Source organism: Mustela lutreola, chromosome 10 (assembly GCF_030435805.1).
Source record: "Mustela lutreola isolate mMusLut2 chromosome 10, mMusLut2.pri, whole genome shotgun sequence".
Taxonomy (NCBI): domain Eukaryota; kingdom Metazoa; phylum Chordata; class Mammalia; order Carnivora; family Mustelidae; genus Mustela; species Mustela lutreola.
The window spans coordinates 72,288,225-72,302,620 of NC_081299.1; the positions used below are offsets into that span (position 1 = coordinate 72,288,225).

The 14,396-nt window shown below is 35.2% G+C and overlaps 1 protein-coding gene across 2 annotated transcripts in view; it reads right to left on the reverse strand.

The window, feature by feature from the left end:
- The window catches only part of COL24A1 (collagen type XXIV alpha 1 chain), a 402,120-nt gene that overhangs the window by 173,196 nt on the left and 214,528 nt on the right, over positions 1-14,396 (reverse strand). For both annotated transcript variants that reach the window (XM_059136719.1, XM_059136718.1), the window contains exon 25: positions 1,123-1,176. In XM_059136719.1, the coding sequence (XP_058992702.1) occupies positions 1,123-1,176 (54 nt within the window). The remainder of the gene's footprint in view (positions 1-1,122; positions 1,177-14,396) is intronic.

The window sequence follows — 14,396 nt, forward strand, 5'->3', positions numbered from 1 at the left end:
CATCAAAATTAGTCCTCTGCTTGTAGTATGTAGGATGGATGAAAGGATAGAAATATGACAGGATAAATTTAACATAAACTGATAAGAGTATGTTGGGGGTAGGGTGGGTTTTAGATTGACTATTAGAAAAGATAAATTACATAGAAAAAAACTCTAAGCCCTGCTAAAAGATTAGGCATAGAGAATGGAGGAAAAAGGAAAGCAAATATGGGTTTCCCTCTATTTATTCCAGAAGACTGGAAGAACTGAAATAGGTATAAAGTACACTAATGGACATGAGATTATTGGGAAGAGATCAGTTTTAAACCTGGGGAAAAAAGTGATAAATTTTAGACAGGTAGACTTTGACTTAAACTAAACATTTCAGATAGCAGTAACTGGAATATTTTCTAATTTACTCATAGTCCTGCCTCTACTATCTCACAGAGTAGCCTTATGTAGTAACTGCACAAGACTATCATGCTTACAATTTATATCGAGCACAATAGGTTTTAGTCAAAGACCCAAAGTTTTGGTTTATAACCTATTAGTCCATTATAAGATTCCATTAAAAAAAAAATTAAAAAAAAATTTAAATGCCCTTGGTTTCAAGTAAAGAATTACTTTTTATTTTTTAAAAAGACTTTCCTAAATTTGAAACTCAACATGGACAATCACTCCCAAGGTAATAATGATTTCTAGGTCATCTTTAAGCAAATTACAATTTCCATTTCCATAGCCAGGAATATGCACGAATAATTGCACACTGGATTCCAAGTGAAAAGCAAGAGATTGTGACTGAGACTTGGATCAGGTAGTGATAATTAAATTCCTTTCAAAACTGCTTCCTTTAGGGAGCTTGCTCTGATAAAGTTGATTTAAATATGATCTAGTCATAAACCTAGACCATCAGTTTCAGTTTCTCTTCAGACCACATCATCACAACCCAAAGAGTAGTCTGCCCTTTAAAAATTAGAAACATATATCCCATTAACTATATTTCAATATATTTAAGATATTCAAGACAGATGGTATATTTTAAGTTATGAGTGATTTCTAATCAACATAAAATACCATATGAATGTCTCCTGTTTGAGTTTAGCCTAGAATTCTTATCATTAGAAAAACAATGAAAGGCATTACCTTTTCACCAATGCTTCCAGTAGTCCCAACTTCTCCAGGTAAACCAACAGGTCCCTTTTAGGAAAAAAATATAACAGAAAGCACACATTTTTACTGCAGTGCTATTACAGCATTTTGGTTTTAAGTAACGTTAACCCATGTTTCTTTTTAACTCATCCTAAATTTTATCTTAGAGTAAAATTCTTCCTAGTATAGATGTCTAGCCTATGACTTCACATCAAAAAGTAATCTATTCATTCATTCATTCAACAAATATATATGAATGTCTAATATGTGGCAGGCCCTGAGCTAGGAGGCACTTAGTTTCATATCCAAACACAGTCCTTGACCTTGTGGAATTTGTAATCCAGGGGATGTTATAAAGAACTGTAGTTTTCATAGCTTCTTGATGTGGATATATCAGTTCATGAAGTCATTTCTGTGACTTCTTTGAAAATTCCCAATATTAGCACACATCCATTCATTAATCCATTGTCATTCAAGAAATATTTGGTGCCTGCTCTGTGCTGGTATTACATTACTTTGCTGAGATTTCGTTAGCAAGTAAAGCAGACACAGGCTCTCATGAGGCAAAAAGTCTGATACAAAGACTAAAACCAACTAAATTAAAAAGTAATAATTACAAATCATCACACTTGCTTATCAAGGAAACAACTGTGATAACGAGGTAGAGACTGAAAGAGAAGAGAGGGTAAAGCTGAGGTCTGACATCTAATCTGAAAGCTGAAGAATAAGAAGAGGCCAGTTGGCCAAGAGAAGAAAGCAGAAAGAGTGTTCTAGATGAGTAAACAGCTTGAGTAAAGGATGAATTTAGTGCATTGAAAGGAATGAAAGAATGCAGTCAGTAACACTGTTTCAAAGTGAACAAGGCTCAGTGTTCATCTACCTTGTCTTTATGGATTCTACTTCAAACAATATAGCAAACAAAATAACATAGACCTAGCTGTATAACAACCTAATCTTTTTCCTAGGATTATTTAAAGATGTATGAAGCATTTTCTTTTTCAATAGCTATACTTTGTTTAAATAGATTATTGTATGATAGTATAAATTAGCTTATAGAAGGCACCTAAATCATGAAAAAAAAATGATTTGCTATGTTGAAGCTAACTGAAGTTAAAGCATGGGGTATGATTTTATCTACATATCAATCTCTCCCTCACTCCCCTACCTACCTCTCTACCTACCTACCTACCTATTTATCTACTCGTAATGGATACACCGATGTATGGTAAGCACTTCCTGTGTGTCTTATTTAATCCTCACAAGAGCCATATTTGGTAGTATTATCCCGCTGCACTTACAGACAAGGCAGGTGAGTTAAATAGCTTGCTGAGGTGGATGTGTTTAAGTAGTGTGGTTGAGTTTAAATGGCTATTGGGCACTTAAAATGTAGCAGATCAAAACTGATATGTGCAGTAAACATAAAAGACATCAGATTTTGAAGACTTACTACAAAAAGAATGAAAAAATTAAATCACTGTTTAAATTGATTACATTTTTAAATGAATGTTTTGGTAATATTGTTTGGTTTAAATGAAATGTTAGTAAAATCAATTTCATCTGCATCTTTTTACCTTTGTAAATATGGCTGTTGAAAAACGTTAAATGACATTTGTGACTGGCCTTGTATCTCTATTGGACAGCACAAATTTATATTCTCAAAAACTATTCTAATGTTAATGGTTATATCCAGTAGAAGTGATCTAATATATTTCTATGATTACTGATTTTAAGAGCATTGACACTTTCACTCTGAGACAATGATCAATGGTCAGTTAATCAAATCTGAGAAGAACAATGAAATATAAATATTTGTGAGACAGTAAACAAAATATCAGAAACTGAACACAGACTAATATTGATTCAGGGGAAAAACCCTTTTCCTAACACAAATAATCTAGATGAGTGAATGGAGTAGGCCCACTTGACTTATACCAGTATTGATTATGTGTACCAGATCAATGTCCCCTACAGAACTATTTTGCTTAGACCATAGCACTTGCTTACTAATTAATGGAAACTGAATTAGGTACTAAGATTTAAAAATCCAGAGATTTTATATATGAAGATTAATAAGATTCCTAGTTTTAGATGATCTAGCACGCACAGACAAGCATTTTCAAAGGCAAATCTGGATGGATCTAAGCAACAGTTACTACTTAGATGCATTTTTTCATTCACCACAGTCCATACCAATTGCTCTTAACTCTTATTACTATATACCACCTGCTTCCAATAGGGCACTTGAGTTTGTCAGTACTGATGTCAAGTATTAGGAAGTGCAGTCTACCAAATTTGGAAGAAATAAGTTCTCACTGGAAAATGGGCAGTTCACAGGCTTATATCTTTGTCCACTGGGAATCGTTAATGAAACTTATATTAAGAAAGCATAAATAATGTATTAAGACTATGATTCCTCCCAACAGTTTTCTTTAGTTTCTTCTATCTGTTTTCAAGTTACACAGAAAACAGAGAAATTTCTAAATTAGTGTTGTAGGAATGATGTACATTTTCCCAAAGGCAAAATGTATAAAATTTCATTCATAATTATTTCATTAGTTATTATCTACCAGGTATAAAACAATATACTAGTCAACTTAGAAATAACTAGTAACTAAAATACAAAGATAGCAAAAATAATACATAAAACATGAAGATAAAGTACTATAGAATATCAGATAAAGTTAAGTCAGCAAACTGTGACCGCAAAGGCTGGCTACCTCTTTTGCTAAGTTTCACTGAGACACAGCAATGTCTACTTGTTTACTAATTCTCTATGGCTGCTTTTGCCCTACAAAGGCAGAGCTTAGTAGTTGTGAGAGAGTCTGTAGGGCCCACAGAGCCCAAACTATTTCTCTTGGTTATTTAAGAGAACTACAAAGCAGTCACTGAAGCTATAGCCTTCATTATAAGAACTATCAGAAATTTATACTTTTTTTCACCAAGAATTCTCATTTAAAAAGTTTCAAAACACTGATTCTACATCTAACACACATTAAGGAAAAATGACAAAGCCTAGAGCCAAAACACACTGTGTTAAGAGCTAGACAACTCTACAATAATTGAAAATATTTCATTTTTTATAAAATAGGATATGTAATAGACTATTTATAGATTTTGTTAGCTGAAGCAGAAATTCAGAAGGCCAAAAAGCCTTGCATATAATAAATCACTTGTTAGAACTGAAAAGAAGTATTATTTTTTTCTAAAAGTCAGTAAAACTCTAAAATACACTAGTTCTATTTTTTTAAGTAACCACATCCTCCTTATTCACTAAAGACTAATATAAAATTAGAATGTTTCCTAGTTGAAACTAAAATGTTTAAAAAAACTTTTACATAAAGTTCATAGACTTGACAATTCTGCCTTAACTGTGGTTTAGAACTTGTCTATATTGTTTCTAATTTTCTTTGCAGTACAGAAACAACTGCAGGTTTAAGATAAAATAAAATAAAATAAAATAATTCAGAGCCCACATCTCTTTAAACTCACTTGAAAATGGGGTATTAGAAGGTGAATTCTCGAGGATGTAGCTCAGTTTTATCTTAGAAATATTAATTTCAATGTTTGCACTTATTAGTGTTACTGAGTTTATCCACTTTTTAAAAATTTTTAGAAGTTATCTTACTACAATAAAAGCAATATTTGGTTATACTATATGAAATTGCTGATATTGACTTTTTTAAAACATTAAACATTGATAATTTTACACGGTTCAATCTAGTATAAAACTTTGAGGGTAGGAGAAACAGATGACTGGCCATGATGAGAAAGTGACAATTTTAAGCACTACATCAGAAAATGTATTTCCATTCTATTATTTACTTCTCCTCCTTAAGATCTCATACATTCACACATTTGTTGAAGATAGTGAAAATACAGACTTCTTGTCAGTCTAGACAGGTACCGGGAAGATGCAGAAAAGTGGAAATACAGTGCAGGTAATCTATCTGTGCAAGAAAGAGGAATGTGTTTTTAGATAAGACGGATATGAGATATATAGTGGACATTCTGGTAGGAATATCTGCAACACAACTGAGTACACAGGTCTAGAGCTAAGGAAAGATAACTGTGAACTATCAACAAAAAGAGTAACTGAGTAGATGCATCACCAAAGAGATTATGTGGGCTGAGAAAAGGAAGGACCAAGAACAACAACATTTAGCAAGCAGGATGACAAAAAGAAAACTTACAGAACTGACTATATAAAGAAAGTGTACTGTCAAAAGGAGGATATTGTCAGGGTAGCTGGGTGGCTCAGTCAGTTAAGCATCTGACTCTTGACGTCAGCTCAGGTCATGATCTCAGGGTTGTGAGATCTAGCTCTGCATTGGCCTTATATTCAGTGCATTGTCGGGCTGTCCCTCTCCTTCTGTTCCTCCCCATTCTTGAACATGCTCTCTCTCTCTCAAATAAATATATAAAATCTTAAAAAAAAAAAAAACCTAAAGGAGGATATTCTCTATTTATTTTTGTCCATAATGTTTTTTTTAGACTTTTTCATTTAGGGCTAATTTTATGACTTGACAAACACTAATGGGCCTTTTCTGTTTATTTCAAAATGCATCATTATTCCTAAAAGGCTAACCATTATATCATATCACCCCGATTTTCAAATGAAACCTATAAGCTAAGGATATATGTGATAGTGTGATGTGGACTAAGCAACTTCAGCTCATTGTGCCTCCTCCTTTATCATTCAGAAGATGCAACCTCAATTTCATTACTCTGCATGTTTTATAAAGCAAGGATAATGTCTTATCTGATACTATATCCCTTATACCTGGCATACTTCTTGGAATACAGAACATAATTACAAATACATGTTGAATGAATGAATGTTGAACAAATTAGATGGAGCCGTAGCTGTGGAAACAGATGAGCTGCCCACATCACCAGCAGAGATGCATAACCAAAGAGGCCTAGATCCAAAGACTAACTAAAGTGAGAGTATAAAGGCATGTCCATTTTTGCCCAATACGGGATTACTCTGTTGGGCTATATATGCTCCAGATCTCCCCTAAATGATTGTTTGGCTCTCATTTCCTCCAGTGGGAGGACGGAAAAACTAAAGCCCAGGATTTAATAGAGTGATCAAACTCCAGGAGAGGTTAAATGTCTAACCAAGATAACTCTGTTAGAACAAAGCCATGGCCTTCTTTGGAAAAAAATGGGACCCTGACACTTGTCATGAGGATACCTGGATAGAGGTCCCTAAGATTTTGAAGCACCAGACTCTATAAGCTTACAAATGTGGTCTACCTCTCATTAATGCTAGCACTTTCCCCTCTAAGAAAACATGTGCCCCAATTAGGATTTTTCCATACATCCTCTATTGGCCATTATGTCAAGAACTAGGGTTAAGTTACAGCATAACCCATCTGGGAGCTTGATATGTCTGATATAGGAGGAAGAGACTATATCCCAAAGGAATGAAAGATCTAGCCAATATATACTGGTAGGAATTGGGGCAGTGGGAACCTGATTTGAGAGGTACTTAATCAAGGGAGACATAATATAATCTAAAAAACATAAATATAATATAAATTAGATATGAGAGTTTATTAATTTGGGAGCACATATCAAAGATATAGGACTTAAAATCCTGTCAAGGACCTCAAGAGATTGTGCAAGCTCTTTTAGTGGGTTTAAGCTGTGAGATAAGTAGCTCTGTCATGTGGTCCATATGACCAGGCAGACCCTATAGTTTTTAGAAACATCACAGGTAGGAAAGGAAGATATGTAGAGCTAACAGCAAGCCTTGATAGGAAGGTCGCAAAAGTCTCCTTAGATTTTGTAGCAAGGCCATGCCATTTGCAGAAGAGAATTATATGTGTTTTGAAAATCAAATTCTAGTGTCCTTCTAGGCTCTAAACTGAGCACTTAATCATGGACACCAGATGACCGTGCATCATCAGCTGAGTTATGTCAGACACAAGGTGAGCAGTTCCAGTGCAATCTGGCATGGAACATGAACAGGACAGAGGTATAAGCAAACTGAATGAACAAGTAGTATAGACCCCCAACCAGGACCTCTTTTTTCAGCAGATACCTCTGGCTGTCTGGGAGATATCATGACCAGCTGCTTGAGAACAGATGTCTAAACTTGGTTTATGGATTGGTAGGCTTACTACTATGTACTTACTATTTGTGTCCTCTCAAAATTTCTACCTTAAATATCCAATGGAATGGTCTTTGGAGGTAGGGCTTTGGGGAGGTAATTAGGTGATGAGAATGGAGATAAGGTGATTAATTCCATGATGGGATTAATGTCCCTATAAGAAGAGGAAGAGAACTAGGGCTTTCTCTATCTACCATGTGTGGATACAGTGAAAAGATGGCCATCAGCATATCAGGAAGTGGGCCCTTATCAACCACTATCAATAACATGTTTGTTGTTTAAGCCACCCAGACTGTAGTGTTTCATTATAGCAGCCTGAACTAAGACACTTACTATGTAGTTGCAAACTGAAAATGGATGGAAGCTGTACTGTAAGTTTACTCAGGAGTGTCTTAAAAGGCAGTGGATAGGGAACATTTCTAATGAGCAGAATTTCTGACAATGCACCAGACTGTCTACTTTCTGGGAAGGAGAAGTGGCTTCAAGTTAGAATATACACAGACTAGCAGATATCTGTGAGTGACCCAGCTGGTTGCTTATTCACCTGAAAGGAAGAAGACTGTAAGATTGGGAACAAGGCTTCAAATGAGGCACGCAGCACACATAGGTACCTTAGACACAAAGTGCAAAAATTTTGCATCAAATGTTAATACCTAACAGAGAAGGTCAAACCTGGAAGAGTGCCTGGAAGGATACTGAATAATTCAGAAAGTTGACATCAGCAAGTCTTGGTCATTAGTCATCTCAGTGTTGGATACTGGGAGTATGAATGAAATGAGCATGGTGGGAGGGATGAAGGTGTGTATGGGTCTGACATCATGGGTTCCTATTAACAAGCCTGAATTAATTACTGCTGATACTGAATATTCACACTGAAAACAACAGAGAACAATACTGTTCCCATGATATGATGCCATTCTTTGAGGAGAACAATCAACCCCTCTGGAGCAAATTCACACTGGAAAGGCCAAAGAATTACTGTAACAGAAATGACACACTCTGGGAATGTGTTTCTTTCTTATCCTCAGCCCTCAACTAGCAGCAGTATCTGATAGTTTACAAAGTGCCTAATCTATCTTACAAGATCCCAAAAACATTGTGTTAGACCATGGTACCCATTTTACAGCAAATAAGTTGTGACAGTGGGCCTATGTTCATGGGATTTAGTAGTTATATCATTTGATATAATTTCCAGCCTGCTGGAACACTGGATTAGCCTGCTAAAGGAGCAGTTAAAGTGCCAGCTAAGAGGGGATACATTTTTTTTTCTTACAATTTTATTTATTCATTTGAGAGAGAGAATGCACAGTAGGAGGGGCAGCAGAGGGAGGAGGAGAAGCAAGCTCCCTGCTGAGCAGGGATTTCCCAATGCAGGGCTGGATCCCAGGACCCTGAGATCATGACCTGAGCCGAAGGCAGTTGCTTAACCAACTGAGCCACCCAGGTACCACCTGGAGGTGATACTGTTTAATGATAAAGCACTACCCTATAAGATAAAAAAAAGTATACACACCAAATCAAAGACCATTATATGGTACTAGATCTCCAACAGGAAATAGTCATTGGTCTTGGAACCAAGGCGAGGAATCAGAATTAATACTACTTACTACCACTCCCAACAACTCTGTGGAGGACCCTGTGCTTTCCATTCCCACAAAATGTAAGCTTTGCCAGAATAGAGGTCTTGGTCCCCAAAGAGGATGTATTTTCATTAGGTGATACAGTAAGAGTTCCACCATTGATGTATAACCTATGGTTGCCCTTTGAATACTTCAAGTTCTCTGTATCAGGGCACCAGAAATCAAGGAAGAGTAACTATTGTGGCATAGTTCATTCACCCCGATTATTAGAGGCAGAAGATTGATATCATTTGTGGTCCTAAAGCTTCATTGTTAGGGGCTATACTTTGTACTACTAAGTCCTTTTCTAATTTTTCCCTCAGGAGGAGAATCTACCAGAAAACTAGAGCAATCCCTTGAAAAGATATGAAGTCAACCCAAGTAACACAAGGAGTAAATGGTTGTGAACATCAATATGGGCCACCAAGATACATCACCAAGGAAGAATATGTTGCCTAAGCTGTTGTCAGCTTCATGTCGTCACCTTCAGAGGGCATTCCTGACCAATGCACACCCCAGGGTGACCCATATACTATGAGTGCTTGAGTTGGAGTATAAAAAGCCCAGCCATTCAGCCCAGCATGGTGAGTTTATAAAGGGTTCAGAGCTTCCTGTACAGATGGTTGAGATTTAAGTAGGGCCTGTATCAGTTTGACTTCTCTATCTATTTAACCCTATTTCCTCTTCCTCTTCCTCAGGTGTTACTTTCTAATAAATATCTTGCAGCAAAACACTATCTCAATCAGTCTACTTCTGGAATATCGCACTTGTGGTCACAGTTCTTCCCTAAATGGGGGTCTCAATCTACACGGGGCCTTGGAATTATGACAAAGTATCAGTGAATCCATACATAGATACTGAGAGTACACAAAATACAGAAAAGCAGGACTTCAACTTGTTGGTCTGTAAAAATGATCCTCATTTGTGAAAAGTCAGGATTGTCACTAAGAGTAGTCTGAATTAGTAAAGGGAGATTCATTTTTCATATATTCCCTTTTGTCAAGATATAACTGTCATACTTAGTGTAGCTACTAAGGTATACATTGTCAACCTACTTTTAATGCCTGGGTAATGACTATTATCATTGTTAGGAGGAACTGAACGCTTTATCCTTTTTACTAAAAGGGAGGAAATTGTTCCTTACATATATATGGTTTGTGGGGATTGGCTTGCATGTCCAAAGTGTAGAAAAAGCATTTGGAATGTATCCCAAATGCAACTCAAGGGAGACTCTCTGAGATAGCAATTGGAGTGAAATTTCATTCCTCACCCTTTGTACTAAGTGATAAATCTTTTCTTGATATATCAAGGATGAAATTTTCAAGCTCACCAAAGACTAAAGACACTTTAGCAGCAAAAAAGATACAGCTTATTATAATTTGATTTCCAGAATGTTTGACTTACTTTACAAAAAGTCCTTTAAACCTAGTTCTCTTTCAAGTAAGGTACACTTATATTGTATACAAACACTAACACTATACCAATACCTGGTGCCCAAGAATTTAAATAAACCAAATGAGGAAGCCATGTAGCATAGTGATTATGATAAATCATACCTGTTACTAAATATAGATAAAAACTCCCTTGATTTTTTTTTCTGGAATAATGTATAAGTAAACAAAAACAGTGATTATTCATCTGTGTTCTCTACTGTCTTTGAAAGCAAGAATGTGCCTAATTAGCCTTATTAGAGTTTCTGAAAACTGAAGATAAGCTAGCTATCTATAAGCACTGGTGATGGTGACATACTAAAGGAAAGCCAATTATTTAGAAAGCCTGCATTCATTAACACTTTAAAAAGTAGAGACATGCCCCCAAATTAATTAATTCACTCATTTCATCAACAAACATTTGAGAATATAATACATGCCAGATATTAATAAATAGTGCAGAAAATTTATACTGTGAGTTAAATTTAAAATACAGACAAGCATTTCATTATTTTAGAGGCTCCTGATTGGACAATAGTTTATTGTGGCAACAGTTGCTCCATTTCAGACTGTTGGTATTTGGATATACAGGTTTTCTGAGATATATAACTCCATGGTCTGCTCAGTACCAAACAAGGATTTCAGTTTCTGACATTCCCCTGACAACTACTTGACTCTTACTTCCTTGGATCATACATGTAGTCATGAAATAAGAGTTAAGAATGAAGTTTTGCCTTAGGAAGGTCTGGCAATAATTAAAAGAATATGCCTGGAATGTCTACTCAACAGATGCTTTTACTCACACTTATGTTATGAGAAGCTTGAGAATAGAAAGGCAGCTGGTGTTGTCCTCACTGCACTAAACTGCCTGGCATCTGTTGTTCACATTATTCTGCTCTTCTGAAGGAGTCTCATGACAATAAATCAAAGGTGATGAAGTGAGTATCAACACAGGGCTACCCCAATCTTGGTTGAACTTCTTAAATTATTGATTAAAAAAATAAAAATTTCTTATGAGAAATAAGTCTCCTGCTGTGACACTTGTGTTGCAAAACATTTGAACTGTAAGCTCTTCTTAAAGTTCTAATAAATTAGCAGACTCATTCACAGAAAAGAATTTGTGCTTATAATTATATTTTTTCCACATACAAAGCATTAAATTAGTTCTGCATTCTTTCATGCAGATCTTGTATGTCTTGAGTTTGTGTGTGTGTGTGTGTGTGTGTGTGTATTCTATCTGAAAACAAAACTACTAGTCAGAAAATCTGCTGTCTGATGACTCCCATCAAACCCCTCTTCCATCAAAATCTCTGTACCTAAAAATGAAGAAAATAAAAGTGTTGTATTGGTAGATTACTAGAGAGTTGAGTTCTAGTTTAGATCTTCATTCATGAAACAAGTCATGGAACCAGTTTGGGTCTTATCCTTCTAATTTTACAAAACAAAAAGGATGGACCAGATCATCTTTCTCATACATCACAGTATTGAAATTCTATAATCTCTCTCAAAGTTTCCAGTACTAAAATTCTATAATTTAACCACAGGAAGATGAAAAGCACCCAGGTATTTAGAGATGCTTAAAATCTTTTGAACAGGTGGCAAAGAGATGTAATTTTCTTTAATTGGAATACTTTTATTTTGGAATGAGGAAGGTGCATCTGCCATCTGGGATCTTCATTACCACTATGGAAACAATTTACTGATAAACCCCTACAGGAGGCAGGCTTTGTGATCTCTCTTAGATCTTCCTTTATTATTTTCTTTAAACTCATTGTTTATTACTTTTTTAAAAAAGCTTCTAACTTATAAACTCTTCGAGAGTGGCCTGTGTTCTGCTCGTCTTGATGTTCGTCTCAGCTAATCTCATCGCCTAGCACCTTACTTGGCACAGAGCAGGTGCTCATAAAATATCTATAGAATGATGCATAGCATAAATTGGATGCTAGATTTTTCTTTTAAATTCCAGTATAGTTAACATACAGTGTTACATTAGTTTCAGGTATATAATAGAGTGATTCAACAATTCCATACATTACTCAGTGCTCATCACAAGAGGACTCTTAATCCCCTTCACTTACTTCACCCACACCCTCACCCATTTCCTCTCTGATAAACATCTGTCTGTTCTCTATAGCTAAAAGTCCGTTTTTTACTTTTCATTTTTTCTTTGTTTTGTTTCTTAAATTCCACATATGACTGAAATCTTAATAGTATTTGTCCTTCTCTGACCTATTTCACTTAGCATTATACCTTCTGGATCCAACCATGTTATTGTAGATGAGAAGATTTCATTCTTTTTATGGCTGAATAATATTCCATTATGTATATACCACTTCTTTATCCACTCATCTATCCATAGACATGTGAGTGGCTTCCATAATTTGGCTATTGTAGATAATGCTTCAATAAATATAGGGTGCACATATCTTTTTGAATTAGTGTTTTTGTATCCTTTGGATAAATACCTAGTAGTACAATTACTTGATAGCATGGTAATTCTATTTCTAATTTTGGAGGAATATCCATACTTTTTTTTACTGTGGCTGTACCAGACTCCATTTCCACCAAAAATGCATGAGGTTCTTTTTTCTCCCATCCTTGCCAACACCTGTTGTTTCTTGTATTTTTTATTTTAGCCATTCTGACAGGTGAGGTGGTATCTCATTATAGTTTTGATTTGCATTTCCCTGAAGAGTGATGTTGAGCAGTTTTTCATGTGTCTCCTGGCCATGTATATCTTTTTTTGGAGAAATGTCTTCATGACTTCTGCCCACTTTTAAGTTGGATTTTTTGTTTTGTTTTGTTTTAGTGTTGATTTGTATAAGTTCTTTACATATTTTTGATACTAATATTTTATCAGATATATTATTTGGATATATCTTCTCCCAGTCAGAGGCTGTTGTTTAGATTTGTTGATTGTTTCCTTTGCTGTGCAGAAGCTTTTAATTTTGAGGTAGCCTCAAGAGTTTATTTCTGCTTTTCCACTGCCTCAGAGATACATCTCTGGATGGCAATATCAGAGAAATCACTGCTTATGTTCTCTTTTAGGATTTTAATGGTTTCAGTTTTCACATTTAGGTCTTTAATCCACTTTGATTTTATTTTTGTGTATAGTATAAGAAAGTGGGTCCAGTTTCATCCTTTTGCAAGTAACTGTCCAGTTTTCTCAACATCATTTGTTGAAGAGACTGTCTTTTACCTGTCACATATTCTTGCCTCCTTTGTCAAAGATTATTGGTCATATAATCATGGGTTTATTTCTGGGTTTTCTATTCTCTTCCATTGATTTATGCGTCTGTTTTTGTGCCAGTATCACACTGCTTTGATGACTACAGCTTTGTAGTATATCTTGAAATCTGGGATTGTGACACCTCAAATTTTGTTTTTCTTTTCAAGATTGCTTTGACTATTCAGGGTCTTTTGTGGTTCTTGAGAAATTTTAGGATTATCTGTTCTAGTTCTGTGAAAAATGCTGGTAATATTTTGATAAGGATTGCATTAAATTTGTAGATTGCTTTGGATAGTATAGACATTTTAACAATATTTGTTCTTTTAATCCACCAGCATGGAATACCTTTCCATTTGTAAGTGTTATCTTCAATTACTTTTATTAATGTTTTATAGTTTTCAGATACAGCTTTTTCACCTCATTGGTTAAAAATTTAACAGGTAATCCTAGGGATTTTATTATTTTTGGTGCTATTTATAAATGGGATTTTTTTCTTAATTTCTCTTTCTGCTACATCATTAAGAGTACAGAAGTGTAACAGAGTTCTATACATTGATTTTGTATCATTCAACATTACTGAATTCATTTATCAGTCCTATTAGTTTTTTGGTGGAATCTTTAGAGTTTTCTATATATATACTGTCATGTCTTCTACAAGCAGTGAAAGTTTTACTTCTTCCTTGCTGATTTGGATGCCTTTTATTTCTTTTTGTCATCTGATTGATATGGGTACAACTTCTAGTACTATGTTGAATAAAAGTGGTAAGAGTGGACATCCTTATCTTGCTCCTGACCTTAGGAAAAAAGCTCTCAGCTTTTCCTCTTTGAGTATGAGGTTCGTTGTGAGTTTTTCATATATGGCCTTTATTATG